Source organism: Garra rufa, chromosome 18 (genome assembly GCF_049309525.1).
Source record: "Garra rufa chromosome 18, GarRuf1.0, whole genome shotgun sequence".
In the NCBI taxonomy this organism is placed as follows: domain Eukaryota; kingdom Metazoa; phylum Chordata; class Actinopteri; order Cypriniformes; family Cyprinidae; genus Garra; species Garra rufa.
This window is the reverse complement of record NC_133378.1, coordinates 30,398,464-30,418,926: the sequence shown is the minus strand read 5'-3', so window position 1 is coordinate 30,418,926 and position 20,463 is coordinate 30,398,464. Positions and strand designations below refer to the sequence as shown.

The 20,463-nt window shown below is 37.3% G+C and overlaps 2 protein-coding genes and 1 pseudogene across 2 annotated transcripts in view; all 3 read right to left on the bottom strand.

Annotated features, from left to right (window-relative positions):
- The window catches only part of LOC141290594 (L-rhamnose-binding lectin CSL1-like), a 28,764-nt gene extending 22,175 nt beyond the window's left edge, over positions 1 to 6,589 (bottom strand). The window contains 1 exon segment of the mRNA XM_073822709.1: positions 6,559 to 6,589. Coding sequence (XP_073678810.1) covers positions 6,559 to 6,589 — 31 coding nt within the window.
- A 4,354-nt stretch (positions 6,590 to 10,943) lies between these two features.
- Positions 10,944 to 13,729, bottom strand: LOC141290818 (L-rhamnose-binding lectin CSL2-like). The gene is made up of 8 exons (XM_073822945.1): positions 13,655 to 13,729; positions 13,546 to 13,569; positions 13,410 to 13,469; positions 13,140 to 13,275; positions 12,923 to 13,032; positions 12,725 to 12,769; positions 12,517 to 12,637; positions 10,944 to 11,402 (listed from the first exon to the last, which is right to left on the bottom strand). The coding sequence occupies exons 1-8, from the start codon at positions 13,683 to 13,685 to the stop codon at positions 11,297 to 11,299; spliced, it is 633 nt and encodes a 210-aa protein (XP_073679046.1). The 5' UTR covers positions 13,686 to 13,729; the 3' UTR covers positions 10,944 to 11,296.
- Positions 13,730 to 17,902: 4,173 nt separating this feature from the next.
- Positions 17,903 to 20,463, bottom strand: part of LOC141290820 (L-rhamnose-binding lectin CSL3-like) — a 49,999-nt pseudogene continuing 47,438 nt past the window's right edge.

Genomic DNA, 20,463 nt, shown 5'->3' with positions numbered 1-20,463 from the left:
TGGGGACGGTTGCGACATTTCACTTTGTCTATTTAAGTGTAAAGTGTACGTATATTATAATATGTACACATGTTGCAGCAATATGGGTGAGTAGCTGACAGATGCGGCTTTATTGTATTAAAATTTTGGCTTTTTAATACAAACACTGAGAAACTAAAGGAAATGCAAAACGTGTTGCAACCGCCCCCACTCTCCCCTATTCATAAACATAGACCTCAAGTAATAACATAAATAATAAGGAACAAATGAACACCTATCTCTTTTTTTCTTTAAACGCTGAAGTAAGCGGGTGACACATCAGGTTCATTCCGATTAGATTTTCAAACAAGAGGAAACATTTTCTCCTCCAGCGACAGTGAGGGCAAATGGCCACAAGATGGTGCCCCCCAATCGCAAACTATCCAGGTGCACTTCCATAATGTAGCCTACCTAAAGTGCTGTATTTTCATGCACTAATTTTGTACTTATTAATATACTAAAAATTATTCTTTAGTACTTTAGATAATCTTAAAATATTAAAGTGTAGTCAAATGTGCTATTTTGGGACATCATGAACATGAAAATGTGCTTTTAATTTAACCCACTATCTCTGTATTAAAAATGTATTTAGTTATCACTTGTAGTACATTTGAACTAAACTTATTTCATAAAGTGGGCAGTAGTGAAGTGGAGGGTATACGTAGGTATACGGCGTAGAAGTGGGTTCAAGTGTACCCAGATAGCACACGTACATCTGCAAGATGTCTGTTAAAGATCTCTTGATCTGGAAAGCATCTACAAACGTCTGGCAGATGTCTGTAAGATGTCAGTTTTACATACATTCTAATTCATAAACATCTTAAAGACATCTAATAGACGTCTATTTGACATCTGATAGGAAACGTCCAATAGATGTATTGCAGATGAGCAAACTACATGCCGCAGATGTAAATGCAGACATCAAATAGACATCTTCGAGATGTGCTATCATGGTATAAGATTATCTTAAGAACACTTTTTAGTATATTAAGTACAAAATTAGTGCATGGAAGTACATTATGGTCACATTATGGATTAAATTGACCTCTTTAATGCATGCTTTGTTATTACAAAGTGCCGATGCAAGCAGTGCTAACTGTGCCACAACAATTTTTTCTAGGTGCTAGTTTGTACATTTAATTTTCCCTAGTTTGTGCATTTCATTTTCTAGTTTCATAATGGGAATGGAAAGTTTTGAGCATATCAATATGGTTTACAAATGAGTGCATAAATATTTACACAGAGAAGTGAATGAATATTCTCAGAAGAATCCCTAAAGGTTTTTCCCCCCATTTTTTCTAAGTTTCTTAGTGAGAATAACATTTTACAAATAGAAAGGCAGTTTTTTCACTATAAAGAAACTTTAGTGAGATGAAAAGTTTTAATGGTTGTTAAAGGATCTTCACTGAACCATCAAAGCCAATAAAAGAAACTTAATATGAAGTCTGTTTTCATTTAAAACACACACACACACACACACACACACACACACACACACACACAAATGTGTATTACAATACAAATGATCTGATGCCTTAGATGAAGCATATCTGTTTGGGAGTCTATTTGTTGTTGATGAATGGACTCTCGACTGTCAATAAAAAAGTCAGATTGTTTTACTGCACAAGGTTTCTTTGTATAGTGCCTTTTACCATACAAATTGTTACAAAGGAGAAATAAAACTGAAATAAAGGCAGCTCTAGATTCTTCAAGAATTTGAGTTGTTTTCTTAACAAGTCTCTTGATTGTTTTCAATTAATAAGGTTTGGTGGTGCTAAGTTTCCTTTCAAAGTAGATGGTGTTTTATTATTTAAATACAGTTTGATGTTCAGTAACGTTATAGATACATGTGTACGCAGATAAAAGTGCGTCTAACAGAGAGACAGAGACAGGGTGTCTGACAGAGAGAATCCCATAAAAGCACCTCAAAAAACAAAGGAAAAAGAAATTATTCTGTGCATACAGAAAATTAAGTAATTTTAGTTAGTTTTTTTATTTTTATTTTGCATTGCGAAAGTCATGATATCCCATTACTAAAACATCTCTGATCAATCTGGACATTTTACTTTTTAAAAACATTTTTCCTCCCATTATTCCCATTTGTTGTGACACATAATCATTCAATCGTTCCTAATAAATATGTAAGCTGTGAAATTACAGGTTAACGAGTTATTATTAGTTTTCATTCTAAGCCCCACTAAACATGTTTTTTGTCTCTTTTTACAAAAACAAGATTAGAAGCATCTACCATCTATAATAGAGACGGTTTTCATTTCACACCAAACATAAAATACATTGATGTGAAAGAGTAGCTGTATGTCACTTCCAGGTACTTATGGACACCGAAACAGGATGAGACTTATTGATATGTTTTTTGGTTGCTGCATCTAATAAAGTAAAAAAAACAACAACAAAGATTATTATTTGTTATAATATAAATAGCATGTCTGAAGCAAAATAATTTTATGATTAATAATCAACTAAAAAAATTTACCTTTTTTGACACAGGTATAATACACCTCCAGGTATTTGTAAATATTAACACAAGGATCAGAGAAAACTCTGTTCTCTGCAGGAACAGAACAGTTCTTTTTTCTATCACACCTGATTAATGGATAGACAATGACAAGTACTAAAGAATAGATTTATAGAATATTTTTCTTGGTCTTGCAGAAGTATGCATAATATTATATTGTGAAAAAAAAAATCTCTGCTATCTGTCAATCCTACCGAGTGGACACCCTTTGGAGAGACGTTTCTTGGGAGCATTGCGTATTTGAGATTTGAAGTTCTGTTTTCCCAGTAATGCATGTTATGCGATCAGTCCGTCCGTAGTTGACTCTAGTCACCTTTATTAATCCCGAATCTGACACATGTAAAAACAGTAATAGTTAATGCATTCATTCATTTAAAAATATAATGAGAAATGTGGTAAAGTTTTGGGGCCAGGCTCAAGGTCTCCTCTTTATCCTGCATCTCCTCTTTTCTCTTCCGTTGCTTCCTGTCTCTCTCATACGGTCCTATTTTGGCATAAAAGGCAAAAACTATAACTTAGAAATGATCGAATTACTCACCACAGTGAAGGTCCAGTTTTTGTCCTTCACAGGCCACCATCCTTACTGACTTTGCTTCTACTTCTGCAGGGAGGAAACAAGCAAGAATATAAAATTGCTTACATTTAAAGGGACAGTTCACCCAAAAATGAAAATTTGATGTTTGTCTGCTTACCCACAGGGCATCCAAGATGTAGGTGTTTCTTCAGCAGAACACAAAGATTTTTAGCTAAAACTGGTGCAGTCTGTCAGCCAAATAATGGGAGTGGATGGGATCCAGACCTTTAAAAGTAAAAAAAAAAAAAACATGCACAGACAAATCCAAATTACACTCGTGACGATACATTGATGTCCTAAGACACTGTTACGGGTGCGTGCTGGACGGACAAGACGAGAGACGATATCACAATAAACACTATCTTTTAATATATATTCGGAGAAACAGGCAGGAACAAGCAGGAACAAACAGGAACATCCACACACGTACATCAAACGTTTAACGACCGACAGGGAACTGAAAACAGAGACTGACTTATAAAGCAAACTGATAATTACACACAGGTGAAACAGATGACGGTGATGAGGGTTAAACCATTACACACAGATCGACAGGGGAAGACAATTGGGATAAACCAAAGACAAAAACTGACAGAACTGTGACATTACACCCCCCTCCGCATAGGCGCGTCCTCGCGCCGTAGACGGGAAAAACGAAACAGACGAGAGGGGAGACAAAAACGGAACAGAGTCAATAATGGAGGCGGCTTGGGTTGAGGACGCAACCCCGGGAGGGGGGCCAAAACAAAAGTCCAGGTGGTAAACAAGACAGTCCAAGGGGGCGACGATGGTGGGAGGAGCCAGGGAGGACACAGGAGGGAACCGGAGCAGGAGAGGTTGAGCCAGACCCAGAGAGCAGCCGTGATGTCGACCCATGGTGGAGCCGACGGAGGGAGGAGCCATGGTGGAGAATTGGCTGGCGACTCCATGGGGCCGACCGACAGAGGCGGAGCTGGTGGCGGAGGAGCCCGAGGCGGAGATGGAGAGCCGATGGTCCGGGGTGACGCCGAGGATCCGGAGGGCCAAGGTGGAACGAAAGGCCCTGGCGCCCGAGGCGGAGGCGGAGTTCCGGAGATCCGCGGCGGAGCCGGAGCGACAGAGGATGGAGGCTGTGCCCGCAGGAAGGAGGAGTCCCAAGGAGCCGGTGGGACGGCGTGACGAGGTGCAGCCGGAGGAGCAGAGTCCTGAGGTGACGATGGGGTGACGACTGACCAGGGCGGAGCCGAAAGGACGATGGAGCCCGGTGGAGCTGGTGGATCGACGGGCGACGGTGGAGAGGAGGGCGTCGAGGGCCGTGGTGGAACCGCGGGGTCGAAGGGCCGAGGCGGAGTCCTGGACTCTGAGGCTGGTGGCGGAGCTGAGGGATCCTCCAGCCGTGACGCCGTTGGAGACTGGCAGCCCCGCGGCGAGCCCACTGCACATGTGTTGGGCTGAGGGTGAGCTGAGGGGCTGTCAGGGGACAGCGGCGATTCTGGAAGACCGGGCGAAACCTGCGATGACTCAGGACGACTGGACAGAAACAGCGAAGATTCAGGACGGCTGGGCGGAACCAGCAGGGATTCAGGATGGCTGGGCGGAACCAGCGGAGACCAGACAGATCCAGAGACACACAGAAGAGGGCGGGTGGGTGGGAATGCCAGGCAGACCAATGGTTCCGAAAAAAAATCTGAATTATCGTCTATAGTTTCAGAAAAGTCAATTAAATTCCCAGAGTTAGTGTCCATCTCACCCTCAGCGGTGGTGCAGTGGGTAGGGCTCTCCGTTGCCCTCACTTGCTCCACGTCATAATCCACCGTCGCGGTAGTAGAGGTCGGCTCACTCACCTGATCATCCGTGGAGGACTCTGGCTCTGTCGTTCGCGGCTCTAGTTCCTCCTCCGCGGTGCGCTCGGGCTCCAACTCCGCGTGTCGGGGTGATGGTGGGCTGGGCTCTGGGTCTTGAGTGGGGCTGGTGTCATCCTCCGCGGTCAACGAAGCTCTACTGGACACCAGCACCCACTCGATGAAATCGGCGATGCTCTCTCGCGGACCCTCCCCGGACAGCTGCGCCTTGATGGTATCTTTGAGTCCCTTACGATAAAACGTGCATAAGCAGCTGTCCGGGTAGTGCGTGAATGGTACAAGTTGCACGAAGTCTCTGGTGTGGTCCACGAGAGAGCGATTCCCCTGCTCCAGAAGAATGATTCTGACGGCGGGTTCCATAGGGAAAAAACAAAACAAACACTGATACAAAACGGAAACAAAACGCAGGGGGTAAACGCCGTGAACTGTTGCGGTTGGTCGTTCTGTTACGGGTGCGTGCTGGACGGACAAGACGAGAGACGATATCACAATAAACACTATCTTTTAATATATATTCGGAGAAACAGGCAGGAACAAGCAGGAACAAACAGGAACATCCACACACGTACATCAAACGTTTAATGACCGACAGGGAACTGAAAACAGAGACTGACTTATAAAGCAAACTGATAATTACACACAGGTGAAACAGATGACGGTGATGAGGGTTAAACCATTACACACAGATCGATAGGGGAAGACAATTGGGATAAACCAATGACAAAAACTGACAGAACTGTGACAAACACAAAACGATCGGTTTTTGTGGGAAACTGAACAGTATTTATATCATTTTTTACATTTGATACACAGCAATGTCCATCTGTCCTGAGCACGAGTTTATCATTCGGCTCGTGACATGTGCACGCGCTCTGTCGTAGTATACGCAAATGCCGTATGGGAAAACCGGTGAAAAGTCCCGGATGAGTTTGCGCAAGCAAACGTAATCTTTTAGCTTTAAATCTGTTTGAACAATCAGGATAAGCACAAGTAATTACCATTTTGAATAGCCACTATACCCATCAATCCACTATACCCAATCTCTGTGCTCCGTGTAAACAATGAGTTTCGTATACACGCGACAGATCGCTTCCGGCGTTTGCGTATTCTACGCCAGAGCGTTACACATGTCATGAGCCGGATGATGAGCTTGTGTTTAGGAGAGATGGACGTGGCTGTGTATCAAAAGTAAAAATGATATAAATACTGTTCAGTTTCTCGCAAAAATTTATCGTTTCGTATCTTAGGACATTAATGTATCGTCACGAGTCACAGGGTGTAATTTGGATTTGTCTGTGCATGTTTTTTTTTTTTACTTTTAAAGGTTTGGTGCCCATCCACTCCCATTATTTGGCTGACAGACTGCACCGGTTTTAGCTAAAAATCTTCGTTTGTGTTCTGCTAAAGAAACAAAGTCACCTACATCCTGGATGCCCTGGGGGTAAGCAGATAAACATCAAATATTCATTCTTACCATGTCGACACAGAAAAAGCAGCACTGAAAATCAAAATCAAATAGAAACAAATTAAAACACTGAACTGAACATTTGAAATCATGCAAGCTGAACTGGTTCTAAATCAATACTTACAAATGATCCAGCTTAGCTTTTGCACCAGCATGTTGAATGTGTGAACAGAAGGAAGCCTCTAGAATTCTCTAAAGATGACACATGTGCACGTGGTATTTATAGCAACACAGACCCATCATCATCATTGTCTGTTTACTATAGGTCACAAGGGCAGAAATAGGTGAAATCTTGCAAAACAATCAAGATTCTAATAAGCAACACTTTTTTTCTGACATGATTGCATGGACTTTACATAATAATATTAAAGTCAAGTCACCTTTCTTTCGATAGCATTTTGCACAATACATATAGCAAACTGTGGAAACTTCTAGTGTCATTATTCAGCCCAATAACTGTGTAAAGTTCATCAACTTTAAAGTTCAATTCAGCTGCAAGCAGTTCTAATCATCCAATAGTTTTAGCAGGGTCAAAAAAAAATAGTTTTAGCAGGGTCAGATCGCTAATATTACTGAATATTAAGTGTATTTTAGACCCAAACAGTGTTGAGGAACTCACACTCCATCAAGTAAAAGAAATGGAGAAAACACCTTGGGACAAACTACAGCTCACTCAGGGGAACAGTTTTCAAAAATGGAAAGTATGTGAGTCGTTCACAGAAAAGAAAAAGTAATATATTCATGGAAAGCATGGGATAGCTTATTTGAAAAAAATCTGATTTCATGTAAAAATTGTACAATATGGATTATAAAATTCAATATGTCTGATACATACTGTACTTAGAGGAGAAGAGTAGCACACATAACTGAACAAAACTGTTCACACTTACATGTTCAGTTAAACTAAAGCGAGAAAAAGGCAGGATTGATAGGATAGCAGTTACAGGTTAAAATTTATAGACATTTTTTTTTTTTTTAATTATGTGCAGAGAGCAGTGTTACTCAAAAAATTTAATATATTACTCAGTAGTTACTTTCAAAATATTATTTTACTTATTACTCCCAGTTACACTACTACCCTGTTGAAAAAGAGCACCATATTCTGGTTAGGCATGATTTAAAACATGGCAGCTGGTTTAAGCTGGTCCTTAGTTGGTCATGAGTCCTGAGCAGGCGCTAGTTGCTTAGGACCAGCACATGACATCTTAAACCAGCTTATAACCTGCTTAAACCAGTTTATGATCAATTAAGGACCAGTTTAAATCAGCTGTTTTTTTTCCAACAGGGTGGTTACATTACTTTTCCATTACACCTGCAAAAAATTTGTTTTTGTCTCTGAATCCATGAAAGCTACAATGAAGAGTAAAAATGAGAGACAAATGAAGAGTACAACTGGCTCAAACTAATGACAAGCCACAATTTTTGAACAACTTGTGTTGTTTAATAAAGCAGCAGCATAGCGAAATCTGCAACAGGGCACAAGCAGGTAGAACCAACCAAACATGTTGACAATCGCAGTAGACAAAGTCTTGGTACCACTACACAATTTACATGTGATAATGATGTATTTGTCTTTCTTTCTCTCTACAAAAAAATTAAAAATGGCTGTATTTCCAGCTGCTATATGATGTCGGATTTTCTATCTTCTGATGAAGCTAGCTTGCTGCGTTGGTGCCATCAAGTGCATACAAACACAGCATTATGAAAATTGTTGGGGATGATTTAATTTTTTAAATTTCAAATCACAAGCAATTGTGACAAAACAGTAACTAGTAACTAGCCATTTTTTAAATGGTAACTGTAATATTATTACTTAAATTTACTTTATTAGTAATTAGTTACCACTTACACTACTACAGGTTACCAGGGAAAGTAATAATATTACTGTAATGCATTACTAACTAGTTACTGTGTTGACAGTCTGTGTAATTGGATAACTGAGCTCAGGGTTGCCAGGTTTTCACAGCAAAAGCCACCTAACTGTTAATCAAAACTACCCCAAAACTCATGTTTCAGGTGCTAAATATCACTTTATTAGGGTTGCTTCAACCCGCGGACATGAAAAACAACCAGCGGCAACAGTGTTAAAGTAGCCCAATTCCACAGAAAAGCCGCAGACTTGCCAACACTGAATAAGAAATAATGAGGTGACTTTGACAGTTAGATAGATTTGATAGATTTGAAAAACAAAAAGGCGGGAATAAAGAACTCAGCAACCATTTCTGGAAAAAAAGGATTCTTCAGGCTTCTTCCCTTACACTGCTTGATATTTTAATGTTTATAATGTTTATAGTCATAAACACATTGGTTTGTAACAAATAGTTTTACCATTTACCAGTTTCTCACAGTCACAGACAACAGCCTTTCTTGCAAAATATGGTAGATAACAAATGTCTATCTGTTGACTGCAGATAACAAAGTAACAAAAGAGAGTAGTTACAGTTCATAACCTCCCGAACCCTGAAACCTTAAGGATCACAGCATAATTTTATAAAACAGTACCTTATTTGTTTACTTCTTATTTCATTGTTTCCTAATATTGCAGCATGTATAAAACACAATATACAAAGGCTTCTTTCTCTGATAGCTGAGTGTGATCTTATACATTCATGCTTTGACCTCAGATGTTTCTTCATCTAGCGGTTTGTTTCAGGTAAACAACTAGTTTGTAGCAGAGTATATTTCTTAAGAGATCCTTAGTTTTTTATGTGTATAACACTTAACACAAGTAATCACTGGTTGTTCATATTAGAAATGTAGCACTTTTCAAGAAAAACAAATCACAAAATGATAATACATTTAAAAGCATTATCAGCAAACCTAATTAGACAGATGTAATGTCATGTCTTATCATTGGTCAAATGGCATCAGTGTGTATGGAGAGGGTGCAGATTTTCATTTTTTGGATGGCGAAAAAAATGTTTTTCAAACAACAGGCCTAGAAAAGTGTTAGTGTGAAAAGAGGCTTGTTTGTGTCACGTGAAACAATGAGGTCAGGGTCCAAGATGCAGGGAAGAAGAAGTTTAATAAAACAAATAAACAAACACAACAAAAAGCCAACACGGCCAGAACACCACATAAACTCAGAAGAACAAAACAAGGACAAGGTCTAGAGCCGGGATCTCACACACACAGACAGGATACACAAAAACATGTAATGCAACCAGAATGATGAGTGGAAAATGAGAGTTCTTATAGTCCGGATAATAGTGAACAGGTGTGAGTGTAATGATGAGTGCTAATGACAAGACAGGAGTGAACGATCAGGGAAGTGCAGTGCAAGGGGAACAGCGACCTCAGGTGGCTGAGGGAAAACCCCACAGCCCAGATCATGACATTACCCCCCCTCTAGAGAACGGCTTCCAGAAGTTTCCAACGAAAAAAAACAAAACAAACCATCTGGAGGGAGGAGGAACGGTGGAAGGTGAATCAGGGGGAGGGATGGCGGGCCAGGCCCGTGCAGTGGAGGAACGTGAGTTGGCTTCGCCGCCAGAGGAACGCGAGCCGGCCTCTGAGTCTGAGTCTGAGTCGCTGAAGACGCAGAGGATTAACGTTACTTTCGTTTTTAAAAGGAAAGCACCGATTCCGATCTACATATGGGTCTATGTTCGTGCAAATCGTTCCTAATGCAGCTTCATCCATAGCAGAAGTGAGTATAAGGGTTTTTTGCAAATGGCCTTTCTTAATAATGTGCTTGTTGGCAAGTTTCACATCAATGAAGTTGGCAAGAAATTCATATTAATAATACCAGTAAACTAATTCAGATTGCTGCGAGAAAGAGAAAGAGAAAGTATTATGGGTAAAACTCATATGACTCTATTATTAACTTTGGTTGGTCATAAACATTAAGTGTTTTATGAACCAGGAAATCTCATATGTTATGTCCTTATGTTCTTGAGTACTGAGCATTCTTGATTATTTATATAGATGTTTTGATCATCAGTGTTAGGATATTTTGGAAATGTAATAGGTTACAGATTGCAAGTTACCCTATTTAAAATTAAAAAAGGTTAAAATCATACAATATGGAATATAACCTTCAGTATGTCTGATACTTACAGTACTTGGAGAAGAGTAGAGAAACATCTATCTACAATTCAACAGAACTGTTCACACTTGCAAGTTCACTTAAACTAAAGTGAGAAAAAGGCATGAAACCAGTTACTAGTTTTACTAAATGGTTTTACCATTTACTGCAGTTTCTTACAGTCACAGACAACAGCTTACTTCCTCATTGCAAATAAGATTGATAACAAATGTAGCAGATCCCTCACCATCTGTTGACTGTAGATAAAGTAACAAAAGAAAGTACAGTTAAGTACAGCCAAGAGAGTTTTATAATGCTGTTTATGTTGCAGTTTGACCATGTTCTGCTTTCAAACAACAGGCCCAATAGAAAAGTGTTTGTGTGAGAAGAGGCTTGTTTAGTTTGAAAGACTCATCAAATCAGTATGTGTAACAAGGGAACCAAAGAATGGCACACAGAACAATGGATGTAAGTGTGGGAATTTTAATAAGAACAACATAACCAGAACAAGAAACAGGTACATGTAACAACTGACAAAGAAACATGGGAAACACAAGGGCTATTTATACAAACAGACTAACAAAGATAATAGGACACACCTGGAGAGAGAATCAAAGAGAACCAATCAGAAAATAAACTACAGAAGGACTACAAACCGGCACAAGAAATTTAGACAAGAACTACAACATGAAAGTCCATCACAGGACAGGAAACATATGGCCGTATACAGATTACATGATGCTTTTTAGCACATACAGTAAAGACCAATTTCATTTAAAACACACACAAAATATATAAAGTACATATATAAATATGTGGCAGGATAGTCACAAAGTTATATACAGTTGAATGTCACTTCTAGATACTTATAGACACGCCGACACGGTTCAGTGTAGAGAGAATTTGAAGCATTTAGTTGACAAGACTTCCTCCCATTACACCTTAAGAGGTTAAAAAAACAACAGCATCAAAAATATTATTTTTATCACTTACAAAGCTTACTTTATATATCACTATGTAGTCTGTTTCTCTCACATAATCAAATCATTTTTATGTCTGTGTATTTAATACACAGGATAATGACTGACTAAATGTACATTGTCTCTAGGCATAGGTAATATGACCAAAATCTTATATCACAAAATGGTTATGGTTCTTATTTGCATATTTGCTGTGACAGTGTCATTCATTAGACCAGCTCAGCTCATGACCTGTTTACATACACTGTAAAAAGTTTTCACCAGTTTCAACTTAAAAACTTAAGTTCAGCAGCTGCCTTAAAATTTTAGTTTTTAATTAATTTTAATTTAAGTTTTTAAGTTGCAACTGGGGAAAACTTTTTGCAGTGTATAGGCTCTAGTATTGCACAACCTCATATTATATATTGCAAGACTGTACTATCAAGTTTTCCAGAATGGATTTTCAGATTTTTCTGTGACTGTCCAAAACACATATGAGCTGTAAAAATCGAACAACATATTGTTTCACACAAGTTTAGCACCGCAATGTGAGGATAACACCACAAAAGTGATGATAGAACGATGGACAGTATATCAGGCTTAAGCTTACGGCTTAGGCTTATTGACACATATCCGCTTTTCATCCAGCTGTTTACTTTCTCTTTAGACATAATAGACTGTGCTTACATCAGTATTGGCCATGTATTTGAACATCAAGCTCAATAAGTAGTATGACCAGTGGCTTTAAGTGCATGCACACAAAAAAATCTCTGAAATGTGGACTCTTTTTACTGCTCATTGCACTTGAATGGTTTTAAACCACTGGAAAATCACTTGGTTTTAAACCACAAGGCATAATGATTAACGCTTGTGATGGCGCAGCACTTTGTCACATGACCGTAACCACTGTAGAGATGATAATCCAAAATATCTAGCAACTGACAAAATCCTACCAATTTAGTGTCTACTGGTATATCATCCATCTCTAATAATCTCCTATGTATTTTTGGTATATTTTGTCAAACCAGTTTAAGATTGAACGCTTACTGTATGTGTATGTGTGTTAGTGACTCTATATGAAGTGTATCTGCTGTACCTGGAACGCAGGCTGAGGGTCTGAGGAGAGTAACAGTGTGGTGTTGTTGCTAATCTATTAGGGCAGGTTACAAGATCCCGCCGTCCGTAATTGGCATGATCAACAGAAATGACACCTGTAGCTTTTGAAACACAAAAACAGCAAATTTCTAATTTCTGCCATCATGTAGTGTAGCTTGACTGATCCAGAAAGAAAAGATAAATCTTACAACAGACAATGACGCTTTGGGTATTTTCACAGGTTGCACTTGTTCCTAGAATTAGTTTGGGGGAAAATACGAACAGAAGGCAGTAATATTAACAGTCACTACCAGTTGTAGATATTTAAGGAGAACATTAAAGAAATTTGTCATTAATAATCTACTTACATCAAAATGGAAATTGTATGTATAAAACAACTGGCTTACTTGCTGGGAGACAGTCATAAGTCACATTTAGGTATTTATACGTCACATCACAAGGATCAGAGAAAACTGAGTTTGCTGCAGTAATAGGACAGTTGTTTCTTCCATTACACCTGTTTCATAGACAGACAATGACAAGTACCTGAAAATAGTATATATATATATATATATATATATATATATAATAAAATATTTTTTTTCCTCTATCTGTCGATCCTACCTAGTGGACAACGTATAGAGGCTTAATTCTTGGAAGCAGTGCGTATTTGAGATCTGACTAGCTGGTTTCCCAATAACGCATGTTGCACTATCAGTCCGTCCGTAGTTGGCTTCGACAACCTTTATGAATCCCACATCTGACAAATGCAAAAAAAAAAAAAAAAAAAAAAGAACAATGAATTGTGGTAAGGTTTTCTCTATTGCTTCCTGTCTCTCTCATATGTCTTGTTTGGGCACAGTAGACCAAAGAATGTCACTTTAAATTACTCACCACAGCTGAGGAACGCAGATCCTCCTTCACATATCAACATTGTTATTTCTGCTACTACTCCTGCAGAGAGAAAATATGTTGTTTAGGCAAGATGATATAGTAAAATGTAAATGATTCAGTTGTTAGCCATACTTACCATGTTGACACAGAAACAGCAGCACTGAAAATCAAAATCAATTAAAACAAAATTAAAAACTGAAAAAACTACATCAATGAAGTTGAACTGATTCTAAATCAATACTTACAAATGATCCAGCTTAACTTTTGCGCTAGCATGTTGAATGTGTGAAGAGAAGAAAAATAAGAAAACGAAAGAATATTCTTAAGGAGACACATGTGCACATGGTATTTATAGAAAACACAGACCCATCATTCTTTATTGTAGATAACAAATGTGGATATGGGAGTTGAGAATCTCAGAAACTGTAAAATCCAAATGTACCTATAAAAATGAACCATACTTTCTTTTTTATTGAAGTAACTGACTGAACAGGTTTTATAATTTTCATTGTATCCTATTTTACTGCTTTGTTTTGATCAAAATATGCTGAAAAGTGCTTTCTGTTTTGTTTTGTGCTTTCCCCAACATACTGACACATATCCAGCTGTTTACTTTCACTTAAGACATAATAGACTGCTTACGTCAATACTGGCCCAGGCTGCATTTTGACACGTCTGTATTTAAATATCAAGCAAAATAAGAACCAGTGTGACCAGTGGCTTTATGTGCGTGCCCCCTTATGCTACAGAAAATAATAAAAGTGAAATTTATATTAATAATACCAGTAAACAAATTCAGATTGCTGTGAGGAAGAGAAAGTATTATGGGTACAAAAAACTTCCTCTGAAACACAACAACTGATGTTAATGATCACAATTTCATGAGTGATAGCCATTACATGTAAAATGTCACATTAATGCAGCAAGGACATTTATGTATCCCAAGTCTTACACAACTATGAAGAATCATTCTAAAGTTTAAACATACTAAATGTGAGTGTCCCTCACAGATGAGTTTTTTTTTTTTTTGCACTTGGATTGATTTTCAACACCTTTATAAAGTTGGTTCAGTGTTTTACTCAGAATCTCAATGACATTTTTGTTCTTATTTTTTTAATGAAGCCAAAACTATGTCTAATGTATGATGAACAGGGGAACATTGTAATTTATTTAAAATATAAATTTAATTAGGTAACACTTTATTTTAAGGTGCCCTTACACATTACACACTAACTCTTATAATAACAACTAATTATGCATAATTAGTAAGTAAATAGAATTCTACAGTATTGTTGGTCCTATCGTCAGCCTGCAAGATCACCGATACATGATATTATCATTATTGAGCTAATTTATTTAATTATTTACATGGCCGAAACCAGCTGAACTTCACTATAGTGACGCTATGTACACTGTATGGGTGTACTTTAAGACTTGTAACTTTGTAGAAGTTTTTTGTGCCCAAACATACACACCACACACTGGCTAAAATTCAAAAAGTGAAAAAGCATAATAGGACCCCTTTAATAAAGTAATTGAAATAGTTACACTACTTATTACATTTTTAAATAGGGTAATTTGAAATCTATCATCTACATTTTCAAAGTAACCTTCCCAACACTGATGATCAAAACATCTAACTTAATAATCAAGAATGCTTAGTATTCAAGAACATAAGGACATAACAAATGATATTTAGCCTACTGGTTCATGAAACACTTACGTTTATGACCAACCAAAGTGAATAATAGGGTCACATGAGTCTTACTCATACTTCCTCTTCCTTGCAGCAGTCTGGGCCTTGATTCAATGGACTATAAAACTGATATTTTTTATCAGAAAATGTAACATCACTTTTAGTTTTACTTTTACTTTTAGTAACAACATTTTTAGTAACATAAGAGGATACTTAGACTTTAACCGAAGAAGAAAGTGTTAGAAATTATGTACTGTTTGTGAGCCTCCAAAAAAATAAGAATTGGTAAAAACTTTTACAGGACCATCTCGGATGAACACAGAAAACAGTGAGGGGAAAGTTCTAAAAAAACACAACAGAAAAAGCTTTTCTGGATATTTTGATCACAACAAAGCAGTAAAATAGGATATTATATAATCATAGAATGTATGCAGTCACATTATACACATAAACCATCATAAATTCAAGCACACACATACAACTAATTTACAATGTAAATACACCAACATATGAACTTGTGTAAACATTTCCTTTCAGATGTACTCCTGTAGATTTATTTAGAGTTTTCCAGTGTACCCCTATACAACTGTACATCACTTCCAAGTATTTTAAGACACACTGAGATGGATCAGAGTAGGCAGAATTTTTAGCATTTAGCTCACAAGACATCCTTCCATTGCACCTGTATGGTAAAAACAACAATTATTATTTCTAATCATTTACAACTACAACTATAGTTAAACCATGCATTTTGCTGTGCTAACCATAGTTTACCCATAGCATTTGTAGTAAAACTATGTATTGTTTACCAATGGTAAACAATGCGGCAAAAAAACCTTTACTACACTTCTACTATAATAAAACCATGGTTAATTACAATTTCATAAGGGCAAAGATGACACAATTCATTACATAATTTTCCTATAATATAATTGTTCTTCTTATGTGTAATTTAGCAAAACACTTTTTTACTTGATTGCCTCAGCTTGTTACACAAGTCAGTTGTTGTGGTTATTTTATATTCAGACAGATGTCTAGCCATCTTGTCTGTGTATCTGTTATTGCAACACACCAACTAAAGTGTTGGTACATTTTGTTTTCAAAAGCATAAAAATGGTAGGCCTGCAAAGAAAAGACAAATGTTAAGCCTGCAAGGAAAAGGAATGTAAATGATGATTCATTTAAAATGATTTGTTTTCAAAATGTCCTTTATAGACCATATTTAAATTTTAACAGGAATGAAAAGGAGGCTGTGAGACATAGAATAAATTGTACTGTTGTTTGACAAGATGCAACCTGTTCAGCAGACCAAAAAATCCATATAACACGACCAGCAGGAGGGGGCACCACTGAGCGCACATTTCTGTAATGAAGAATGTAAGGTGTGCGTTTTTGCCCCAATGCATCGTTAAAGGATCAGCGTGTTGTGTAATATTTCTATAAAACTTTACCGGCCAATTAAAAAATATTGGTATAATAAAACTCCCTAATTCACAAGATCAATACATCCTGTATAAAAAACCACTTTGTCTGAATCAATTCATTTACTTCTAACTAGGGCTGGGTATCTTTCCAAAATGTTCGATACCGATACCCTGAATTCGATACCGGTTCCGAACGATACTTTTTTTGATACTTTTATTTTAAGAAATGTATTTTAACAAGATTACTTTTTCAGGATGTTTGTGACACTTTCACATCAGGCTTATCTCTAAGACCAATAAACAAAGGAACAAAAGCACAAAATGAACAAAGTGTAGTTAACACAATATGAATGTTTTTTTTTCCAAACAGTTCAAACTGTTTTAACTCAATCAGATTTAAGTATTTGTGAGGCTCACTGCTGCTTAAAGGTTTAGTTCACCCAAAAATTTAGATTCTGTCATTAATTATCTACAAATGAAGATATTTTGGATTTAATCCAAGAGCTTTCTGATCCTCCCATAGATAAATCTTTGAATAAAGTTATTTTTGTTTACTTTGCGCACAGAAGTATTCTCGCAGCTTCATATAATTATGATTGAACCACTTATATCACATTGACTTATTTTGACTATGTTTTTGGTTCCTTTCTGGGCATTGAAAATACATATCCAGTAAATATAGGAGGATCAGAAAGCTCTTTGATTAAATCCAAATGATCTTCATTTGTGTTCTGAAGATAAACAAAGGTATTATGTTTTTGGAACAACATTAGGGTGAGTTATTAATGACAGAATTTTAATTTTTTGGTGAACTAACCTTTTAAGATCACCTGAAATCACTCAACAGTTCTTCTTCAGAAAAATTAGCATAAGTAGCAGTCTCCCATCCTCCATGGTACATATTAGCATGTGTAGTGTTTTTATTTAGTCTTTTTTTAGTATTTGTTTAACTTGCACAGATGCATCAGACAATACTTTTGCGAGGACAGGATCCCCGCTGTCTATCCAGAGATGTACAGTGCTGCCAAAAATACAACCAGCCTCTTGGAATTTATGCATTCATTTTTACATACATAAATGGGCAGATTACATAAATTAGTCAAACTTTATTAATTATTATTATTTTATAATACATAATTAATTCGATTATTTAAATTAATTCATAAATAACAGACAGGTTATTGCGGTGGCCAAAAATTAAAGTAGGGGGCACAGTTTAGAATTTTACATAATCATATAGTAGACGCTTTTATCCAAAGCGACTCACAAAAGTAAGGATTCATCCTAATGAGGAGAAATCAATATGACAAGTTTACATAGATACAAAGTTTAAAAAAGTAATAGAAACACACACAACAATAGGGTGAGTAATGTTCTTTTATGTAAGTATTTACAGTGGGACATGGAACTACACGTTACATTGGTTGACAATAAAGCATTATAATAAAGTATTTACGTAATTCCGTTTGTCACAGAAACGATACTTTGCTTAAAATAACCAATCATAATCATGACGAATATTAGAAAAAATAAGTCAATATTATCTATGCCAGTATCTTGCGCATCAGATCAAAACAAGCATTTACTTCCATTACGGTTGAACTGGCACTAACATTAACATCCACTTGGTGGCGCTAGATAGCACATCAAGCCCCGCCCACTAGATTCAGCGAGGGGGAGCTGGAGCTCTAGCTCCTCCCATTTGGCTCTGCAGCGAGCACCACTTGATACTTTTGATCGCTTAAACATCGTTTGCGTTAAATTTATGCTATGCTTTAAAGTATAGTGTACATTACAGCCTCACATTTGACAAGCTCTGGGCGAGTGGGCGTAACCGCCGTAAACTATTGATTTTCAAGACAGCCTCGCCGCAGCTAATCACCAGCTTTTGATCCGGGCACGTTAAAGATACCGCACGTTTTCTAGCTCACTGATGTTGACAAGATTATATCCTTGGGTATCGAGATTTGGTACCGAACGAAAATTATTTTTTCGATACTCGATAGTATTGAGCAGGGGCGCCGCTCGCAATTTTGGGCCCTATGACAAAATATGAGGTTGGGCCCCCCCTACCACACCAAAGCAGATCTCTGGGGGCCCTAAAGGGCATGGACCCTAGAATTGTCCTAACTTTCCCCCCCTTAGCGGTGCCCCTGGTATCGAGACAATTCGGTCGGTGCTTAAAAAGTATCGAACTTGATACCCAGCCCTACTTCTAACAGTGCTTAATAGAGGGTTTGCACTTACGTCACGATTTGGTCAGTTACCCGTATGCGTGGCCATATTGGAGATACTTGGATGTAAACAACAGCATAGATTGCACAGTTAATGTACAACTGAATGTGTTGTTCTGCTAATTTATGCTGTCTAAACCATGGAAAAAACATGTGGAAGCTGCTAAATCATATAGAGAAGGACTTAGTAAGCAGGGAAGGGCACAATATTTTGATGAACTTAAATTAATAGGTGGAAAAGATACTTATGAGCAGTATTCATTTAAGATATTAGCCTAATAATTTGCCTACCTGACCGGAAATGATAAGAACAAACACCAATGTTGTCAAGATTCCTGCCATGGAAATTCTGGTTCAGTTTGGCCAACCACAAACGCCTTTAGATCCTCAGACAGTTTTTTGCACTCTTCTCCTTAATTTGTTGTAACCTTTGGCAGACTATAGTACTTCAAATGTCTTTCCTGGTCCAACCGATTAGTACAGCCCAAAACATGGCAATAATTGACTATTTTCAGCAGCAACAATCAGCAAAATAAGCGAGTTTCGTTCAGTTCCGTGGCACTGAAAACACTCTATAGGAACATAGAGGGCAGAGCGTTCAACTTTAACTTCAAGTCTTAACTTCAGCGTTAAATCTATAAAACCCTTTGTTACCCCAAACTACATATAAAAGCCTGCTCAGCGACATAAAAGTAATCAGAATGCAGACTGATATAATAATGCAGAAACTGACACTTTTAATCAACGTTTCAAACAACAACTACAATACAGATACAAGACCAAAAGTAGTCATTTCTTAGCAACTAAGGATTGCACAAACCTGTTTATATTAAGGCTATACAGACATCTAGTAGCTACATAAAAGTATTACAGTTGATAAATGGTGCAAAATGTATATCTTATCAGTCAATTAAATAATAATTTAATTAATTATAACTATAATATACACGTATAAATTGAAATGTATCAATGCTGCTATTTAAGATTTGGGTGTTTACATAATCAGTTTTATGTTATTTTGTATGTAATTTTAAAAGATCCTGTTTTGGAGTGTGATGGTAGATTATGTTATTTTTATCGTTTATTGTAGCGTTGAGCATTCCTGATTATTTATTCGCCTGATTTGATCATACATTGGACATTTACTGTTTTGGCATTATTACAAATTTAATAACAAAACGCCTGCTGCATTTAATAAGATCTCCCAAATTACGAATTAGAAGGAAGTATGAGCTTCTATCAGTGTTTTATATACTTCTTTACATATCCTAACTGGCCATCATCTTATTGTTCTAATCAATAATATATGTAATTATATATACTATCATTTGTTTCAAATAAATGTTGCTGTAATAAGCTGTGCCATGGTATATTATTGTTCAAAGGACATCAGTGTGTGTGTGTGTGTGTGTGAGAGAGAGAGAGAGAGAGAGAGAGAGAGAGAGAGAGAGAGAGAGAGAGAGAGAAGGAGGGGAGGCAGATTTCATTTCACATGCTAAAGAAAAGGATGTGCTGCTTCTGCTCTTCCAGGTTGTTTCCTCACACATTGATGCAGCTCATGCTCTGTGACACTGAGACAGAAATCAAACATTGCAGCATTATAGTTTTTACTGAGATCTCTAAGTAAAAGTATATATTGAACCAACTTTATAAAGGTATTGAAAATCAATTTAGAGAACCCTCTGAGAAAATAATGACTT